At 36.1% G+C, this 22495-nt stretch overlaps 1 protein-coding gene across 1 annotated transcript in view; it reads left to right on the top strand.

The window, feature by feature from the left end:
* LOC150108428 (histone lysine demethylase PHF8-like) overlaps positions 1-22495 on the top strand; it is a 391806-nt gene that overhangs the window by 243394 nt on the left and 125917 nt on the right. The window contains exons 15-16 of the mRNA XM_090415841.1: positions 10052-10193; positions 20873-21210. Of these exons, the coding sequence (XP_090271967.1) occupies positions 10052-10193; positions 20873-21210 (480 nt within the window). The remainder of the gene's footprint in view (positions 1-10051; positions 10194-20872; positions 21211-22495) is intronic.

The raw sequence follows: 22495 nt of genomic DNA, 5'->3' as shown, positions 1-22495 counted from the left end.
TTTCCTTTGTCCTGCTTAGTTAGATTCTTCTCATAATCTGATTTTGCCATGCTAGTCACCTTTCTTGTCTGAGCCTTGTACTGTTCACTAGTTTGCTGGTCACCTTTCTCTTTATTTATCTTCCACAGCATTTTCTTCTTCTGCAGCTTGTGCTTAATGATATTACTCATCCATCTAACTCCTACCTGATCAACTTTCCTTACTGTATACAATTTAATACTCCTTCCTCTACATGACCCTTAACTATATCCCATGCAAAAGGAAATCTGTGCCAAGGAAATTTTATGTCTCGACACAGATTTAAACTTTTTCCTAAACTTTTCATAATCACTTGCCTGGTAGTTCCACATATACTCCTTCTTGATAGAATATTCTTCATGTTTTACAATCTCCCAAGTCAAATATGAATGGGCACTTTCACCAATTGGAGGCAATATGGTCACCTTGTTATGGATAGCTCTTCTGATCCTATGACCAGGTCCAATACTCTCACCCCCCCCCCTAGTCCCCTCCAGCACATGCTGCCTTAAGTAATTCTCTCTTAGCAGGTGTATAAATTCTGTTTCCTTCCTGCCACGTGATCTTTCTTCCTTCCAATCTATATCTCCATAGCTGAAGTCCCCCCCCCCCATAATAATCACTCTATCTATACTCATTGTACTAACTTGGTGATGCATGTCTTTCAGTTCACCTGTGGAACTCCTTGGCCTGTAGCAACAACAACTGTATATTTTGTCTTACTGGCCTTACTCTCACATCAGTTTGTTTCAAATGAACAGCCACCCTCCTGCCCGTCTCCTATTCTTTTTGGCTGCAAATCATCAGCAGTACCCCCCCCCCCAATCCTACTTCTCTATCTTCCCTGAAAATACTAAACCCTTCACATTCTATTCCTGTAACTACATCATCTGCTGTTAGTCAGATCTCACTAATGCCTTTAACTTTTGGTGAGGTTGCACTAAACAATGCCAAAAACTTCTCCCTCTTGTTCCAGATACTTCTGGCATTAGTATATAGAAACTGTAGCATCCCATTAGCCCTCACCCACCCACCTTTACTACTTGAATTGACTACCCTATTCAATATTTTTGTTTGAGAGACTAATTCCACAGTTGGTCATTCTCACATTCACTCGCCTCATCGGTGCCTTAACACAAACTCACTTGTTTCCATCCTAATTGCTTAAGTTTTCCTGAATTTGTATTTCAGCATGCTCAGTGAACAAAGCTCTTTCCAGACACCTAACACCAAAATTATTTAGATGCAGTCCATCAACATTATACAAATCTTTCTTTCCATCAAACAGTTTTTAACAAACAGTAAGAGTTTTTCAATTTTGCACTTTGTCCTATGAACGATAACATTTAAGTGTACTATTTCTTTATTAATGTCCATTTTGCTCTCCTTTATTTCCACAGCTTCACGTTCGACATTAATAATATCATTTTCCATCTTACCGTCAGTATTTGCTGTGTTCTCGTCACCTAACAGATATCTACTTTTGAAACACATAGTACACACTCTCTCTCTCTGTCCAGTTTCGATTTCCTTCCACATATTATTTAAGTTTCTCGATGAATGCATTTCACACACACTGCATTGAATAAAATCCTGCAAATTCAAATCGCCAGACAACATGGTCTTCCTCGCCATTGTTTGTTGCATTGGTGCCATACTGACAATGTCACAATAAAACATCACAATGAAAATGTTATAAAGACACTAAATACTCTAAAAACACAAAAATGTACACTATTATGCTATAATACACTAATTTTTGAGCGAAAAAAATGCAATGAAACCAATAAAAATTGCCCTATTGATGTGTAGGCTGTGTAAAAGGATGGATGCGAGTTTTTGAGTGAGTTTGAGGGGAATAATAGATTTGTATAAAAGGGATGGCCTACACTTGAATGCATTTATTATCAGACATTATGAGAAATTAACTTTTATGAGACCCAGTGCAGAGAGTTAGGTATACTAGATTATGATGGGAGAAATGGTTAGAATCTATGTGTAAGAGAGCAACAGTGTTATGTAACTGTATTAATGATGGGAACATGCATTATCATGGAAATAATTATGAGGCAAGAATGATTTTGTGTTTGTCCAGTTCAGACTTATCAAGCATGTGCATGGATGTCTGCATAAATAGGATACTAGATAAGAACAGAGATGAGCAAGTTGTCCTGTTGTGTCACACAGATTACAGAAAAGATATACAAAGACACATGCACGTAACTTATTATCTGTACACGAATTCTTGAAGTGTAAGAAACAAAGGGGATAGAGTTTGTTGCCTTGGTGAATATGTTGGGACCACAGGTTGTAAGTGAGACCTGGCTATCAGAAGTAGACATACTAACTGCTATTGAATGTAAAATGTACAGCATTTTTAGGAAGGATAGACAGGATAGGAGGGAGTGTGCTACTAATGATATTGGATGATTTGAATCCTGTTAGAGTTGAGAAATATGATTTCAATACTTGCAACAGTTTTACCATGAGGCATTAAGTTTGAAGCCATTTGGTGTGAAGTGATTACAGACTTGATGGATTGTTTGCTAGTGACGAAGAAATGCAAATGATTGCGAAACAAGTAATAGTAATGGGAAATTTTATCAGTGAAATCTCATGAGAAGAATGAAACCAAATTTATTGAGCTGTTCCTTTAAGCAGCATGTGACAGAAGGAACTTGAGGTCAAAGAGTGTTAAATCTGATTATATTGTCCCAGTGGGTATCATTTAAAGACAACTGTTCCTCCAGTTGGTGACAGTGATCGTGCTTTATTAACTTGGCAAGTGGCTAAGTTTATGAATGTTCCATTCAGAAAAGGTAACATGCTAAACTACAAACCAGGAGGTTATGAATAACTGAGGAGTATGCTGGATTCTTTGTCATGGTATCATTTGTTCGATGGGAAGGATATCAACAGCACATAGAAAGCATTTAAAAATACTTAAATCATGCAGTATGGAAATGTGTCCCTAGAGTTTGGAGAATAAATGAGAGAGGAGTGAAATGGATGCAGAAGCAAGAGATTCATTAGAAAACAATCATGTGGAAGGAGTACTGTGCCTAATGGTAACGTCAGTTATGAAAATTATAAGGTGCAGACCAGAAGCTGAATTTTTTTATATAAGTTGAAGATTTCCCCAAATCTTATAATTTTAAAAAATTATAAGATTTGTTTAGGTATACTAGAGATACTATAAGGGAACACTTACTCTCTCACACATCTTAAATTTAACTTCAGAATTTAAAAATATATATGTATATATTTAAGTTTCAAATTTGACAAATAATGTAAAATTTTTTAATCGTTTTAGCTTTACAGAATTTTTAGTTCTCTGCTGCAGTCATATGCATTGTAATCATTTCATATTAGAATTTGCTCTTAATTAGATGATTCATCTGTCTCCAAATAGGAATCTCTTTTTCTTAACTTGGATAAACATTCTACAATAAAAGGAAAATATCACATGAAGAAAATACTATATGGCAGACTGTATAAAGTGCTTAATTAAAACAATTTATATTATTCTATTTTCTGTACAGAATATATGCTAGCAACAAGTTATCATGGGCAGCAATAGTAATCCAATTATTAAGGGAAAATAACTTTCTCCAAACTATATTAGTCTACTTTAAAGACAAATATTTCATAGGTTTTCTTTAGATTTGTGTGTTATGGTGGCCATTCATTGTTTGAAAGAAAAATCAAATAAATCTGTAAGTCTGATTCCATTTTAATTTTTTTTTCTCTCTCCTCTCTCTAAAAGAAAACAGTATTCTGTTCCAATTTTCACATCTAGGAAGCAGAACAACTCAGCAACAACTGGAAAGCTCCGCTTTCTAGATGGCTATGCATCTAACTCACTTGAAACTGCTGATTATTTTAATGGCACACACCTTGTATTAGTAGGACAGATAACATGTAATATAAATTTTCAAGTAAGAAAATTATTATACAGCAAGGTAAAAGATGTGATCTTGATATTTGCTGGCTGAATTGTTGAACTCTGTGTTTTCTCCAGGGGTGCTTAAGGGTCAAAGCTGTATAACTGAGAGGAGACCTCCACATAGCCTTTAAAGGAATGCGGAGAACCGACCAGGGCTTCTGACCTAATGTCCAATCCTCACCTTCTCGTGGTGCACCCTGTTGGGTATCTACTTTGATACTGAACGAACGAGGATGGGCTGGCAATTTGGGATTTAGCCGACCAAATTGTATTCTTATTGGTTAAACCAAAATAAAAAATGATGGTACAACATGACAAAATTTCATGCCGGCTGGGGCGTCGCCCGGTTAAACAAGGCCCCCGTTGTTTTCGCCAGGGAACCAGGGCGAACAGCGAAAAGTCAGCTACTGGAACAAATCTGAAAACAAACCCCAACTCAACATCACCAGAGTTAAAGATCGGTACTATCAACGTAAGAAGCCTGAATGGCAAAGAAATGGAGCTAGCTGAGGAATTAGATAAGTACCAAATCGACATAATAGGGGTGACTGAAACAAAAAAGACCAAAACTGGTGAGATCTTTCTGAGCAATAAATACAAAATGTTATATTCAGGCAATAACAATCAAGGAAAAGAAGGAGTAGCCATAGTATTCAACACAAAATACGAGGCTAATCTTCTTGAATGGCAGTCAGTCTCAAGTAGAGTAATGTGGGCAAATATGAGAATGGGGAACTGGACATTGAGACTTATTTGTGCCTATGGTCCCACAGAAGGTTCTACTAAGGTAGAAGTGGAGGAATTTTTTGAGGCTTTAGAAAAAGCAACTGACACAATGAAAAAGGAAAAGTTGGTCCTTGTTGGGGATCTAAATAGTAGAGTAGGAAATGATTGTGAGACATACAAAAATATTTTGGGAAAATTTGGAGAAAAGAGCAAAGCTAATAATAATGGCAAATATCTGTTGGATTTCTGCTCAGGACATGGACTGGTTATTACTAACACCATGTTCCAACATAAAAATGTGCACAAATTCACATGGAGAGAAGAGGCTAGGAATAAGAAAAGTCTCATTGACTATGTTATTGTTGATAGTGATGTTTTCTCCCTGGTGCAGGACACCAGAGTGTACAGAGGATTTGAAATTGGAAGTGATCACTATTTAGTCTTGAGCAGGATAAAATTGAATTTCATATTGAAAAGAATAACATGTAAGAAAGTTTTAAAGCGAATAAAAGTTGAGCAGCTCTCAGATGTAAACTGTAGACTAAAATACAGAAATATTATTGAAAAGAAAATGAAAGAGTTTGAGAACAGGAATCAAACCTTGGAGATTCAGTGGCAAACTCTGAAGAAAACATTGATTGATTCTGCCAGAGAGGCATGTGGTGAGGTTGTGTGCAAAGATAAAAAAATCAGAACTCCCTGGTGGACACAGGAAGTTAAAGAGGCAGTGAAGGAAAAGAAGAAAGCATATCAAAAGTTCCTGGCAAATAAGTCAGCTTTTACTCTTACAGAATACAGAGACAAATGTAAGAAAGCTAAACAGTGTGTAAAACTAGCTAAACAAAAGTCATGGGAGGACTTTGGCAAGAATATAGAAAATAAATATCAAGAAGGTGGCAAAATATTCTGGAGGTTGTTGAAGAAGCTTAGGAATGGAGGAAAGAGTGCTGTAAAAGGAATTAGAGATGATAAAGGTGAAATGAAAACAGGAGAAAAAGATATCCTTGAAGTATGGAGTAATTACTTTGAAAAACTGCTAAATGAAACAAGCAGTGATGACAGCACAGTGATAAAAAACACTGACCAGGCATGCAGTCAGGAATACATATCCATACTTGAAGTAGAAAAAGCCATCAAAGGCTTGAAATGTGGAAAGGCAGCAGGAGTAGATGATATTCGACCAGAAATGCTGAAGTATGGTGGTATAAGAGTCTTACAGTGGCTGCACTGCATAGTTCAGAAAGCCTGGACAGAGGGACGAATTCCCGATGATTGGAGTAGAGCTCTCATAGTACCCATATATAAAAAGGGAAATAAAACTGAATGTGAGAATTACAGAGGTATTTCCCTACTGAGTGTTCCTGGCAAGATCTATGCAAGTATACTTGAGAAACGGTTGAGAAGAATTGTGGAAGAAAAGCTTGGTGAAGAACAAGCTGGATTCAGGCCAAATAGAGGCTGTCAGGATCAGATCTTCACTTTACGACAAATAGTCGAGAAAGCATGGGAATATAACAAAGATCTGTATTTAAGTTTTGTCGATTTGGAAAAGGCATATGACAAGGTGCCAAGAGAGAAGCTATTCAATACGCTGCAGTTGTATGGTGTCAATGGGGCATTATATCAAGCAATACTTAGTCTTTATTTGAGTTGTGAGTCAGCAGTTAGAATTGAAGGAAGTACAGGAAGATGGTTTAATGTTAAATCTGGTGTGAGACAAGGATGTACATTATCCCCTCTGTTATTCATTATCTATATGGATCACATTATGAAGGAATGTGGTATTAAACCTGATATCAAAATTGGAGATGTTAATGTCAGCTCTTTGGTTTATGCGGATGATGTTATACTTCTAAATAAATCCGCTACAAGTCTGCAAGATTCTCTGACTAAATTGAATAGCTGTTGTAATAGATATGGTATGAAGGTCAGCAATAAAAAGACAAAGACAATGAAAATAGGCAGAATCATTGAAAATGTCAACTGTGTTGTGAATGGAGAACCTGTGGAACAAGTAAAACATTTCAGCTACTTAGGCACAATTTTTACTGAAGATGGTAAACTAAATATAGAAATAGACAACAGAATCAGCAAAGCTGGTATCGTGGGAAGTCAATTGAATAAATTCATATGGAATAAGAAAGAAATTAGTCGGAACACTAAATTAGCTGTATACAAGACTGTGTTCAAACCAATTTTAACTTATGGATCTGAGAGCTGGGTCAGAAGTAAAACACTTGACCAAAGACTAGAGACCGCAGATATGAGAGTCCTGAGAAAGATTAGAGGCGTGAACAGATGGCATCAATGGCAATATCATATTAAAAATGAGGATATTAGGAAAGAACTTGACATTGTCAGCATCCAGGAATGCGTTAGCAGAGCTAATCTCAGATGGTATGGTCACTTAAATAGAATGGGAGAGGAAAGATTAGCAAAACAAGTGTTCTCTGCCAGGTTGGCAGGAAAACGACCCAGAGGAAGACCAAGATATAGGTGGATTGATACGGTACAAAGTGCCTTAGACGATAGAAATATAAGATCTGATAATGTTGGAGTCTTGACAAGTAACAGACTGATTTGGAGGAAAATTGTAGATAGGAAGTTAGTAATGATGTAATTTTTTCATGTAGTACTGTCATATCCTGTACACCCCTTGAGGGTACATGGCAGGAATTTGATGATGATGATGATGTGTTTTCTCCATCACCGTTTCTAAACATTGCTGAAGTTTAACATATGCTGGTTATAATGAACACCAGGAGTTGACAAAATTTCCTCATTATAACCATTACTCGCTCTATCACTGATGAGTTAAATCTACCTCTTGTTTTTTTTTAATTCTCAATAACTTGATAAAAAAAATAGATTTAAAAAAAACAAAAGAAGTATTAAAGAGACAAAAATAATATAATTACATACCTAGATATTATTTGTATCAATATGATTCTATAAACTACAGCAGTACACTTAATATTAAACATAATTTATTTGTCCATAATTTTTCCCCTTTGAATTTAAATGTGTTATCAGGTTTCAAATTATAAAAGGTCCTTTTTCGTCAGCATTGTATGGCTTTGTCATTGAAATCTTTCCTGATTTCTGCCCAAACACAGTCAATCCATTCATTTGCCATTATCAGATCTGCAGATCGAGATTGTCCAGTAATTTTTGCATAAAAAGTATTATGTTAGTTTTCACATCATTCTAGTCAAACATTGTTGCATACAAAATCGTTGCATCCAAATTGTTTAGCAAATTTTTCCACTTGATCCTTCAAGATCAAATCATCTGTTGAGAATCTAGCTCTTCTTTGTGTAGTAAACCATTGAAACAACCCTTCATTGATGTTGAATGAATGAATGAATTTTTTTTTTGTTTCATTTAAGTTGTTTTCCAGTGTTGATATGTAAACATCTTTCCTCTTCCACAATGTTGATACTGTTAATGAGGACAAAGAAATCTTTTTACACACTTCGACACTTTTTTCCACTACATTCTAACCCATGAATAATTTCGAATATTTTGCATACCAAGAGACACTTTCTTTTAGTAGACATGTTTCTGATGGAAGGCTTCCTGTTTTTTACTGATTTTACAGTCATGGCAGTGTTTAGGTAAAGCAAGGGTGGAGGACTAGATACGAGTAATCTGGGAATGGTTACTCAGGAACCATTCCCACTCTGGCCAGTAATCTGATGCAAGTGGTCATAAAAGCTAAGCCACTCCTTTCATTTTTCCTTTTCCAAGAACTACTCGAGCAATTAAAAATCTTTACCAAAATTTATACAGTATATCTGTGTAGTACCCTTGTTATAAAAGTGAACAATAATATACGAATATACATAAATTAAAATCATTATGGCTTTTTTGTCATTACAGTAATGCTATTATTTCCGTGCTTGTTACAACCAAGTTCAACCGTACTTTATAGCACACACATAAGTTATAACTGTGTTAATGACATTGAGTCTTTTGAAATGACTATTAACATAAAATTTTGTATTCTCTTTGCAGAGATGAGGACAAGTAATTTAATTATAACGCTAAATAAAATTTAACGTTACAATTATATATTATTATTATTACATAAGACCTCCAGGGAGTCAGGGACTCATCAAGAGAGGCCACATACTACATGCACCAGCTGTCATACTTGTTCTTGAATTCATTCACACCTTTACACACAACATCCAATGGCAATCCATTCCAGTCATGCACCACTCTATGAGAGAAAAATCTAGATCTCATCCCCCCTTTTTGGCAACATTCATTCTCAGCTTCCAAGAATGTCCTCTCATCCTTTCCCCACCCTCCATAAAATGAAAAATTCCATCAACCGAAATCTTATATGATCCTTTCAGATGTTTGTAATTCTCAATCATATCACTCCCCCCCCCCTCTTTCTCCTGTTAGCTAGTGTCTGCGGTCTATATATTCTCATATAAAATATATATCAATCCTGATATCATTTTTAAACACTCTCCCTTGCACTCTTTCCACTGTAACAGAATCACAATGGAAACCAGATTTTGGAGATCTTGTAGACCTACATACAATAGTCCAAGTGAGGTTTTACCTTACGAGGGTTATTTGAAAAGTTCTTGGCCTCTACCATAGATGGCAACACTATCGGCATGTTTTTTTTTTTTTTTCTAAGTTGTCATAAGCATCCATGTGAAATTGCAAGTCATTCTATCCAATTAGTTTGTTTTATACAGCTGTATAAAACAACACTGAAGCAAAAGTGTTGTCTGTATCCCTTGAAATGGATAAAATTGAGTATCGTGCAGTTATAAAATTCTCTGTAAAAGAAGATTTAATGCCAAAAGAAATTCATTCAAAGTTCATAAAAGTTTATGGGCACTCTTCTCCTTCGTTTTCGACAATTAAGAAATGGGCTGCCAAATTTAAATGTGGCCATACCAGCCTTGAAGATAATCCATGTGAAGGTCTAAAAAGTGTAACAACACCAAAAATCATTGATCAAGTGCGTGATATGGTATTGGATGACTGGCAAGTCAAAGTGCGTGAAATTGCTGAGACTATAGGCATTTCAAAAGAACATGTAGGATATATTTTGCATGAAGAATTGCAAGTCAATAAGTTCTTGAGTGAAAGGCTGATTAAAAATTGTTCATTTCTTGTGAATTATCATAGGACTGAACTGACATCTCAGTGTCCACCATATCACATATGAACCCTAGAAACATTGTTAATTGTTGAATGATGCTATCTGGATGAAAAAATGTTGCAAAAAGTAAATTTTCAGCATACAGTTAAAATTATAGTATATATGCACTTATGTTTTTATGAATAAATTGGCTTACTTTTGTTACAACAAATCTTCTATTTTAAAAGATGATCCCATAGATGATGTTCCTGAAGATGATGCAGGTTCTGATGCTCCCAAAAATGGGACTATTGATGACCTTTTAATAGCCAGTAGCCTCGCTGGGGATGCAGATGGTAGCCGAATTAGTTTAGAAGATGATGAGCTGAGGTCAGTTCCAAAGAATATAATGTAATGTAAATCACTCTCTCTCTCTCTCTCTTAAGTTACTTCATTCTCTGATTAATCTCCATAGTATTCTAGGTAAAAGTATTTAATGAATTCCTCTTTATTAATTTACCATACCCACAAGTATTCTGGTTTTAGATCTCTGCATTATAGAATTAACATTATTGCATGAGAATATTTTATTAATTGTAAATAGTAGTTAGCTTATTGCTTTGTTAAAGAAATCGTTGTACTGAAAATATATCGTGATTTTCTTAAAATTTTACAAGTGATATGGATTTTTATTTATTTATTTTTGGCACTCATGTTTTATTCATTTCTAGATAGAAATGGTGATTCTTTTATAATTTGAGCTGTTTCTTGAGTACCAATATTTTCTTTTAATATATGAGACCATTTTCAAATATAGTTGTGAATAACTGTTCTCTCACCCAAGAAAGATTTTAAAATTATATTACATCATTACCATGAGAGGGGGATAAAGTTTTTTGTTATTATTGCATTTATTTTTTGCACTGTCCAAAAACCCTGCTCTAGAAACCAAATATAGGACTTTTCAAGCCACTTCACCAAACACAGGTCTCACACCAGTGAAAAATTCATTTTCATGGCAGGATTCGAACCTGTAAACTATTGGTTGGAGAGCTGATACATTAACATAGATTTATATCTCTTAGCCAACTAGGGTGGCGATAAGAAGACCAACATAGTAAGAAGCTAGTGTAAAATGATTAGAGGTTAAGACATGCATGGTTTTAGCACTTTCTAGATATAAATATAATTGTAGAGGGAAAAATTGAAAAAGAAGAACCAAACCTTGAAGATTTAGTGGGAAAATATGAAGAAAACATTGATGGATTCCAACAGGTAAGCATATTTCTGGAAGCTTTTCACTCAGTTACAAAGTAAATTATACCTTCAAGAAATCATATTCATGTGTAATCCTTTACCTAAGTGTAAACAAAACAAGTTTCGCACATGAAATATCTTCACAACTAGGCTACTTCTGTATAAAGGCTGTTGACTTCACTCCCTTTTCGATGTGTATATTTCTATGCCACACTATCTACTTGGGTAGTTAGCAGTGGACCTACTAAATCAATAGCAGCAGCCTGAAAAGGTCTAGTTGGGATTGGAAATAGTTGCAGTGGAGCTTTTTCTCTGAAAGGGGATCTTATTTGGCACTTATGGCATCATTTGACATATATGAGTATATCACTACCATCAGTAAAATGAAGCTATATACAAGTTGTTAAAATAGCTGGGAAGGGTTGATTTTCTAGATATCATATTAAATTCCTGATAGGTGTCCTCGAGGGGGTGTACAGGATATGATAGTACTGCATGAAAAACTTACACCATCACTAACTTCCTATCTACAATTTTCCTCCAAATGAATCTGCTAGCTGTCAAGACTTCAACATTATCCGATGTTATATTTCTATCTTCTAAGGCACTTTTTACTGTATCAATCCACCTATATCTTGGTCTTCCTCTGGGTCTTTTTCCTGCCGACCTGGACAAAGAACACTTGTTTTGCTAGTCTTTCCTCTCCCATTCTGTTTAAGTGACCACCATACCACCTGAGATTAGCTCTGCTAATACATTCCTGGATGCTAACAATGTTAAGTTCTTTCCTAATATCCTCGTTTTTAATATGATATCGCCACTGATACCATCTGTTCACCCCTCTAATCTTTCTCAGGACTCTCATATCTGTGGTCTCGAGTCTTTGATCAAGTGTTTCATTTCTGACCAAGTGCTCAGATCCATAAGTTAAAATTGGTTTGAACCACTCTTGTACACAGATAATTTAGTGTTTTGACTAATTTCTTTCTTATTCCATATAAATTTATTCATTTGACTTCCTACAATACCAGCTTTGTTGATTCTGTTGTCTATTTCCATATTTAATTTACCATCTTCACTAAAAATTGTGCCTAAGTAGCTGAAATTCTTCAGTTGTTCTATATGTTCTCCATTCATGTGCAGTTGATATATTCGATGCTTCTGTCTGTTTTCATTGTCTTTGTCTTGTTATTGCTGACCTTCATACCAAATCTGTTACAACAGTTATTCAATTTAGTAAGGAAATCTTGCAGACTTATAAAAGATCTATTAATAACATCATCTGATAGAATAAAGAGCTGAGATTAACATCACCAATTTTGATATCAGGTTTAATACCACCTTCCTTCATAATGTGATCCATATAGATCATAAATAACAGAGGGGATAATGTACAAACACCAGATTTAACATAAAACCATCTTCCTGTACTTCCTTCAATTCTAACTGCAGACTTACAATTGCTTGATATAATGCTCCATTGACACCATACAACTGTAGCACTTTGAACAGCTTCTCTCTCTCTCTCTCTCTCTCTCTCTTGGCATCCTGTCATACTCCTTTTCCAGATCCACAAACTTAAATACAGTTCTTTGTTATATTCCCACAATTTCTCAGCTATTAGTCATAACATGAAACTTTGATCCTGACAGCCTCTGTTTGGCCTGAATCCAACTTGTTCTTCACTAAGCTTCCCTTCCACAATCCTTTTCAACCGTTTCTCAAGTATACTTGCATAAATCTTACCTGGAACACTGAGTAGAGAAATACCTCTGTAATTCTCACATTAATTTTTATTTCTCTTTTTATATATAGGAATATAGAGCTCTACTCCAATCATCTGGAATTCATCTCTCTGTCCAGGGCTTCTGAACTATACAGTGCAGCCACTGTAAGACTTTTATACCTCCATACTTGAGCATTTCTGGTCGAATATCATCTACTCCAGTTGCCTTCCACATTTCAGGCTTTTGATGGCTTTTTCTACTTCAAGTATGGATATGTATTCCTGATTACATGTCTGTTGAGTGTTTTTTTACCACTGTGCTCTCATCACCACTTTTTTCATTTAGCAGTTTTTCAAAGTAATGACTATACATCAAGGATATCTTTTTCTCCATTTTTCATGTCACTTTTATTGTTTCTAATTCCTTTTACAACACTCTTTCCTCTATTTCTGTCTTCAACAACCTCCAGAATATTTGCCACCTTGTTGATATTTATTTTCTATGTTCTTACCAAAGTCTTCCTATACTTTTGTTAATCTCATTTTACACAGTGTTTACTTTCTTACATTTATCTCTGTATTCTCTAAGAGGACAAGCTGACTTATTTGCCAGGAACTTTCTGTATGCTTTCTTCTTTTCCTTCACTACCTCTTTAATTTCCTGGGTCCACCATGGAGTTCTGATTTTTCTATCTTTGCAGACAACATCAACACGTGCTTCTCTGGCTGAAACAATCAATGTTTTGTTCAGAATTTTCCACTGACTCTCCTAGGTTTGGTTCCTATTCTCAAACTCTAATTTTTTCTTTAATAATGTTTGTGTATTTTAGTCTACAGTTTTCAAATGAGAACTGCCCAACTTTTATTTGCTTTAAAACTTTCTTACATGTTATTCTTTTCAGTATGAAATTCAATTTTATCCTGCTCAAGACTACATAGTGATCACTTCCAATTTCAAATCCTCTGTAAACTAGTGTCCTGCACCAGTTTGAAAACATCACTATCAACAATAACATATTCACTATATAATTTAAGGAAATTACAACGTACTAGGATATACATTAAAATAAATTTTAATATATTTCAATATTTCGGCAATGTCACGTTGCCATTTTCAAGAACTTAAGTACAAGACACATGCACGCAGGCACAACAAAACAGTAAATGAGGAAGAAGTAGGAAGCTATTATTTCTCCTAAAGTCCTGATTGTGCTCTCTAGTGGGCAATGTTGGTATTCTTGGGCAATTGGGCTGAAGGTCTTCTAATGTAAGTTTCCCAAATTTGAGGAAGTCTCATGCAGCCAAATTTGTTGAGGTTTGGATCGTTTCTTAGGGCTCAAGCTGATTCCATGAAAAGCCTTTCATATCTGTATTTGCTACGGTGTATTATCCTGGCTTTCTTCCACCGTATTCTATGGCAGGTATCCAGCGCATGGTCAGCAAGACCAAAGTGGCTGTATTGGTGAAAACGGATGTAATCATTGTGTTCTGAAATTCTGATATTTGCTGTCCTGCCTGTTTGGCCAAAGTAGGACAGCTTACAGCTGCAAGGGATCTGCTATACACCAGGTAGGTCTGGGGGGGGGGGGGGGGGGGTTGGTCTTTAGTAGAGTGGATAAGGGATGCCAATTTTTTATATGGTCTGTAACAAGAAGTTAAGTTATGTTATGCCAGTAAAGAAATTAAATCGCTATTAGAATTAAAGAAAAACAAGAAAATAATAATCACCAAAGCTGACAAAGGAATGCCACAGTATTGCTTAACCAAAAAGATTACACAGGTAAGCTGAAATCTCTATTGTTAGATCGGGCCACTTACCTCCCTATCGAGTATAATCCCACCAACTCACAAATTAGAAAACTCCACAGGCTCCTTAAGAAGGTCACTTCTTGGCCTGTGGAAATCACTAACAAATTAAAACCATATGACTCCATCCCCCCCCCCCCCCCCGTATTTATGGACTCCCACATTTTCCTTGTTTCACAAGGAAAATGTGCCATTACGTCCCATAGTGGATGGCATTGATTCCCCCACATACAAACTAGCTAAACATTTGGCCAAAGCTCTCTCACACTATACTGGCAACACACCTTCATACATAAAAAACTCAGCCCACTTCAAAGCCAGCATAGAAAACCTTACACTCGAACACACTGACATAATGGTCAGTTTTGATGTCTCCTACTTATTTACAAATGTCCCACTCAAAGAATCCTTAGAGCTAATCCAAGCTAAATTTCCTCCTGATATCACAGCCCTATTTCAGTTCACAATGAACTCAGTCTATTTTGTTTGGCAAGGAAAATTCTACAAACAAATAGAGCGGACAGCCATGGGTTCTCCACTCTCCCCACCATTGGCTAACTTTTATATGGAGACTTTTTGAAGAGAAAGCCTTAAACTCTGCCCCACAAAAACCAACCGTTTGGCTTCGCTATTTGGCCACATGGCTCTGATACACTCCTCTCCTTCTTAAAACACTTAAACAACCAACACCCCAGAATCAAATTCACCCTGGAAGAGGAAAAAAACAACTGCATTCCTTTCTTAGACACGCTAGTCACCCACCAGCCTGATGGAACCTTGGTTTTCTCAGTATATAGAAAACCCAGCCATACAGGCAGATATATTCACCAACAATCCCACCACCACCCCCTCACAACAATATGGAGTCATTAAGACACTGCACAACAGGGCTAAACTTATCTGCTCGAATGACAATGCCCTAACCACAGAACTAAACCACATTCTCAACACTTTCTCAGCCAATGGCTACCCCCCCCCCCCCCCAAAAAAAAAAAAAAGAATCCAAAAAATATTGAAACCAATAAACCACAACCTCCCCCCCCCCCCACACACACACACACAAAACAAGGATTACTCTAAATCCATCACCATACCCTACATCCGAGGCACCTCGGAAAAAATCACAAAAATCTTAAAAAAAACATAACTTAACTCCTTGTTACAGACCATATAAAAAATTTGCATCCCTTATCTGCTCTACTAAAGACCAACCCCCCCCCCCCCCAGACCTACCTGGTGTATACCAGGTCCCTTGCAGCTGTAAGCTGTCCTCCTTTGCCCACTAGAGGGCACAATCAGGACTTTAGGAGAAATAATAGCTTCCTACTTCTTCCTCACTTACTGTTTTGTTGTGCCTGCGTGCACGTGTCTTGTACTTAAATTCTTGAAAATAGCAACATGACGTTGCCGAAATATTGAAATATATTAAAATTTATTTTAATATATATCCTAGTACATTATAATTTCCTTGAATTATATAGTGAAAATGCATAACCAACGTCTAAGCCTTTCCACGAGAACAACAATAACATAGTCAATGAGACTTTTCTTATTCCTTGCCTCTTCTCTCCATGTGAATTTGTACACATTTTTATGTTGGAACATGGTGTTAGTAATAACCAGTCCATGTCCTGAGCAGAAATCCAACAAGCATTTGCCATTATTATTAGCTTTGCTCTGTTCTCCAAATTTTCCCAAAATATTTTTTGTATATCTGACAATCATTTCTTACTCTGCTATCTAGATCCCAACAAGGACCAAGTTTTCATTGTGTCAGTTACTTTCTTTAAAGCCTCAAAACATTCTCTCCACTTCTACCTTAGTAGAATCTTCTCTGGGACTGTAGGCACAAATAAGTTTTATTGTCCAATTCCCCATTCTGATATTTGCAATTTGATATTGCTTGCCATTCAAGAAGATTAACCTCGTATTTTTGTGTTGAATACTATGGCTACTCCTTCTTTTCCTTGATTGTCATTGCCTGAATATAACATTTTGTATTTATTGCTCAAAAAGATCTCACCAGTTTGTGTCTATTTTTGTTTCAGTCACTCCTATTATGTCGATCTGGGTACTTATCTAATTCCTCAGCTAGCTCCATTTCTTTCCTATTCAGGCTTCTTATGTTGATAGTACCGATCTTTTACTCTGGTGATGTTGAGTTGGGGTTTGTTTTCAGATTTGTTCCAGTAGTTGACTTTTCGCTGTTTGCCCTGGTTCCTTGGCGAAAACAACAGGGACCTTGTTTAACCAGGCGATGCCCCAACCGGCATGAAATTCTCTCATGTTGTACCATCATTTTATATTTTGGTTTAAGCTAATAAGAATATAATATTATCAGCTAAATGTCAAATTGCCCAGCCCATCCTCATTTTCAGTATCCAGGTAGATACCTAACAGGGTGCGCCATGAGAAGGTAAGGATTGGACATTAGGTCAGAAGCCCTGGTTGGTTCTTCACATTCCTTTAAATGTGATGTGGAGGTCTCCTCTCAGTTATACAGCTTTCACCCCTTAAGCAAACCCTTTTCTAGATCTAGATTTTCTAGATATTCTGTAAAATAATCATCTGAAGCTGCTGAGATAGGACTGCTAATTGCTGTTTCTTCCGTTTGATTGAACAACTTGTACTACAATATAAATAGCCTGCATTGATGCTGAATTTAAATAAAATAACAATGTCTTCCAGGAAATCGAATTGCAAAAATTAAAGTCTCTTCAATTTTCTTCTTGTTGTAGTGGGATGTTGGTGAATAGGGAGACTACATCAAACAAAACCATAAATTCATTATTCATTATTAGCCAGACATTGATCTTTAATTTTCTCTTTAAAGTCAAGGTTGTTTGTAATATAAGAACCAGTGTGGCCATTGAGATTCCAAAGTTCTTTTACAAGGTGTTAAGTAGGATAGGATAGGACACTCCTTCCATAGCTCAGTTGGTTTACATGAGCCTTTTTGTTGGAAAGACCCGAGTTCGAATTCTGTCTGTGATGTGAGGAACCTTTATCGGATCTTCAATCGTGTGAGTTAGTTGGTCTCATATGGAGGTAGATGGTTTTTTTCTCCCAAAAACTTGGGTTTCTCATCCCTCAGAACATGTAAACCTGCCCCGTGAACATACAGATCTACAGCTATAAATACTTGCCTTTAGGGAATGCAGCAGAGGAGCGAAATGATTTTAATTGATTGTGATTCCCCCCCCCCCTCCCATCAGAGGGAGTCTATCCATTCTAAGGGATGGATGAGTTGAAGAAGTAGGAGAGTCATTACAGTCCACTTTTTGGCACAGTGGATCGCTATTTCTTTGCCCAATAATTTAATTTTTGGATGACTCTTTTTGTTGGGTTTCTGCTACCACACACTGTTGGTCAATCTATCTCTCAATAAGATATTCATTTTATGATTATACTCACCAGTATTCATTATCAGTGGCATTTTTATGACACTATTGGTGTTTTTATGGAAGAAGCAAAGTGCTTGTACTTCTGAGAAGAGTATACTCAAAGGAGGTGGTTTTGCTTTATATGAAGTTTGGCCAATTTCAAAATGTAATTATTAGATTCATCTGTATGTAATTCTCTGATTCATTTTTCACACCTTCAGTAATTTCTAAGTAAGGTATATGCCAAGGAGACAAGATTAAAATCTGGATCTTTAGACAGAACATTTAATTCATTATTTGTGAGTGATCTGTTTGTTTAAATTTATAACCCAGCTGTCAGATAGACTCAAGCAACAGTTGAACATTGTGGTATTTCTTCCTTCCAATATTTCAGACTTATGAATCAATCTACATTTAATGATTCAGATGTGCTCACCTGTCCAAGGATAGCGACATACTAAAAATTAATTTTCTATATTTCATCTTAGTTAGGTCGTCTTAAACAAATGGCTTAGTCAGCACTATTTTTAATTAATTTTTACCAATTCCTTGGCCAAACAAGCACATTTGAATCATAAGCACAGATTGATTCGTAAGTTTTATCAATAGTGCCTTTAGGGGAAAAGTATTCTTTTATGGTGGCAATGGCTAAGCAATGGCCATTGCCACCATAAAAGAAGCAATGGCTAAGATTTATGTGTTGGGAAAGACTGGAGATAGCCCAAGAAGGAATGCTTGATTATTTTTAGATATCTGGGTTTTATCAAAAGTTGATAATAGAAAAGAGGGTGTTTATGAACTTTATAACCCCCCCCCCCCTCCCCTCATATGCAAAGGTGCTAGGGAATTGTCAATGCCTTTGACCAATTATTTAATTCTAGTCTCAGCTCTGGGTTTGTTCCACCGGTGTAACGAAGAAAAAAATAGTTCCATTGCATAAGGAAGGCACAAAGACTGAAGTTGCAACTTGCAAACCAATCAGCATCTCGGGAGTGGTGGTCAAGGTATTGGAGAAGTTGGTTAAGGGGAAAAATCCAGAATGAGATACTGTATGGGGGCAATATGGTTTTGTGAAGAGTAGGTCATGCCTCAATAACTTAGTCATTTTTATAATACAGTGACAGCTGAGTTGGATAAAGGTAATGGATATACAGTGATGCTGCTGGACTTCAAAGAGGATTTTGACAGATACTGCATGGAATTTTGATAAATAAATTGTAACACATGGGGATGAATATGAAGTTGATGAAGTGGATAAGAGAATGGTTGATACAGAGATACTAGACAGTAGTTATTCAATCAAAGAGTCCAGTAAAAGGCCTTTACTAGTGATGATTTAAATAGACTAGCAATATGGTCAAAGGAGAATAGAATGTGACAAGTGTAAGGTTTTGCATTGTGGGATGAAAAGATTTCTAGCTGTGTATCATGGAACTGTACTCCAGAAAATTGATGAAGCCAGATATTTGGGAGTGTTAGTGGTTATGAAACTAAAGTTTAGAGGACATATTGCAGAAATGGCTAAAACAGCTCAATGGATTACTTAAGAACATCCTGACGAGCAGAGATAAGCAGATTATTATACCTCTTTATAGGATCTAGATAAGACCTCCATCTTGACAACTGTGAGATCTAGTCACTTCGTTTTTTTGGGAATGATGAGAAGAAGAGGATCCAGTGGCAAGTGACCAAGTTGGTGGCAGGTCTGTAGAATGCACCATATGAGGATTATTATTACTATTATAATGATATTTGTACTTGCAGAAAGCTTACCACCTATGGTTAAGGATAAATATGAAGTTAATGATACAGAATAGCATATGATACTAAATGTACATGTCAGGCAGTAGACTAAGACAACATTGTTTTATAACTGGTATTTATTAATGATGTTATATACATAAGGCGTAATTTGGAACAGTCTAAATCCATGAATACTTGTTTTCAAAGTCTTAATTTCCTGTTTTATTTACATTTACATTTATTTATATCATATATTGTCGACTTGGTTGGCTGAGTGATTGGCTCTGTGCTCAGCCAAAAGGCCGTAGGTGGGTATATATATTTGTATGTATGAAGGATATCATAAACATCCATACATGAGGTAGGATTTCCTAATGTATGGATATTTGTGATATCTTTCATACATACAAACATACACTCCCACAAGATTGACAGGGTCAATGGGAAAAGTAGATCTAATCAGTGGCGCACCCAGGGAGGGGGCCAAGCCCCCCCCCCCCCAAAAAAAAGAAAGAAAAAGGAAAAAACACTAGAAAAGTTTCCAAAAATCTTTTCCTAATTAAAATTCTTTTTTTTTATTTATTTATATTTTGTCTTCTATTTCTGTACTACTTATGAATTAGCAGCCACATAAGGTGGAAATACCGTATAGCTGTTGGGAATCACAGCCGCTGTGAATGCAAGGCAAGCAAAGTAGTGCTCTCGAGGCCCGAGCGCTACTTCGTTTGCCCAAGCCAGGCCAAAGAAGATCACGGGTATCATGTATTGGCGATCACTGCAGATGCTCAGTCATAGTTGTATGCAATGTAGTGTGCATTCTCAAATCGTCTGCTCAACTCGCCCCCCCCCCCCCCCAAGATTAAATCCTGAGTGCGCTACTGGATCTAATCATCCCCATTATTGGGGGAGGAGGCCTTTTTCGGCAGTGCGAGAGATCACTGCGAGAGATGTAATATATAGCTGAATGCTATATATTACATCTTATATTATGTAGCTACATTTATAAAATGTATAACTTTATGTAAAAGATAAAATAAAATATATGCATTTATTATAAATGTTTGATAAACTGCATCATGAATGCAAGCTTACATTTATTTGTCTTTTTTAATTCTCTCCCCATCCATTTCTTTTGTGTTTCTTTTCTACAACAGTGGTGGTCGAACATCACCATCAACAAGGGAAGCTATTCAAGGTATGCTGTCCATCAGCAAGAGTGCCTTTCTCTTTACAAACACTGCTTCATCATTAGCTTCACCTCCTTTGGGAGCAGGAAGTGCAGTAGGAATTTCCAAGGATAGGGAAGGATCCTTATCACTCACAGATAGCAACATGGCAAATTTTTCAATATTGGCAAGGAAATCTACTCCAGTTCCAAAAACTCAAAATAGTTCCTCAAAAACTAAATTACGACGATACATGGATGAAGATGATGATGACGATGATGAATTTGAGGAAGCTTTAAAACAATGCCATCAAGATGGAGAATTCAGTAAGTTTTGTTAATTCTTGGATAAAAAAAATCATGATAACTTTAAAAGCCACTTATGTAATGGGGTATTGAAAATATATGCTTATTATTTTTTATTTATTTATTTTTTTAATGTTGAATATACTGATCAGATCTTAACAGCTGCTTTGAAATAAAAATAGTGTTATGGATTTACAGGAAACATTTCATTTAGTAAGAAGTATTCAATTGACTGCATATTTAATTTAGGGGACTGAACTGAAATATTCCATTCTTTCAAAAAGGGAATGAGAATTGTATGTATGTGAAAAGTTCTAATATAAATCAGGTGTTTAACAACATCAAAAGGTTTTATGTTACACAGTGCATAAAATCTATGAGATGGAATTTATTCTTGATCCCTGTGGTTTTGCTTTCCTATTGATTTGAAAATGTAATTTATAATAATGGGAAAAAAATCATTGCACACAGTTAGTTTTAAGATAATGTAATTTAATGATTATCAGATTAGCCCATTTATAATAACCTTTGATAAAATACTAATATCTTTGATTGAACAGCAAAACAGTAATAACTGTTTGTCTTATTTTACCAAATAGGATTTACATCTGTTTGATTAATTGTTATATTATTGCACAAGAACCTCCTTGGAGAGCCTGAAATTCATTATGGAAGGCTCATGCTGTCCTCACAGTATCTGTCATGTCACTTCTTAAATCCATTCACCATCGAAATATTCACAATAGGCTCTGGCAATCCATATCACTCACTCCCTACTCTCAAAGCAAAACAAAAATCACACATAGTGTAGTCAAACTAGGTGTCTGGACAGCTAGTCATTACCTTTGCTAACCACACTCTTACTTGTTTCTAGGGATAAACTTTGTTCTGCCCTCTGTGGCTCTAATCTGAAATAATTCCTCTGTACCAATCCAGTAAAATTCTTTTAAAAGCTTAAATGTTTCCCTCATATCCCTTCTTTTCTGCCTATCAAGCAACAGCAACCCACGACCCCTCCATTTGTTGTTGTGGGGAGTATCCCACAGACCACTCACCATCTTAGCTACTCACGTCTGAATTCTCTCTACTACTTCCTTATCCCCAAGAAATAGATAGGCCTGTGAACAGTAATCTAAATGTTGCCATATCAAAGCCTTATAAAGAGGGATGATTATTACTTATTCCTGTTTATTGAAGAACACACTCTCCAAGTAACCCTATGAACTAACTTGACCACTTTTGCAATATTCCCTCTGAACTTCAACTCTCTTTCCACCACCACCCCCAAACACCTAGCTTCATCAGC

This window comes from Typopeltis vanoorti, chromosome 3 (assembly GCF_054136105.1).
Source record: "Typopeltis vanoorti isolate ZY-2024b chromosome 3, IOZ_Tvanoo_1.0, whole genome shotgun sequence".
Taxonomy (NCBI): Eukaryota; Metazoa; Arthropoda; class Arachnida; order Uropygi; family Thelyphonidae; genus Typopeltis; species Typopeltis vanoorti.
Note: the sequence above shows the minus strand (reverse complement) of the source record. Positions and strands in the feature narration are given on the sequence as shown.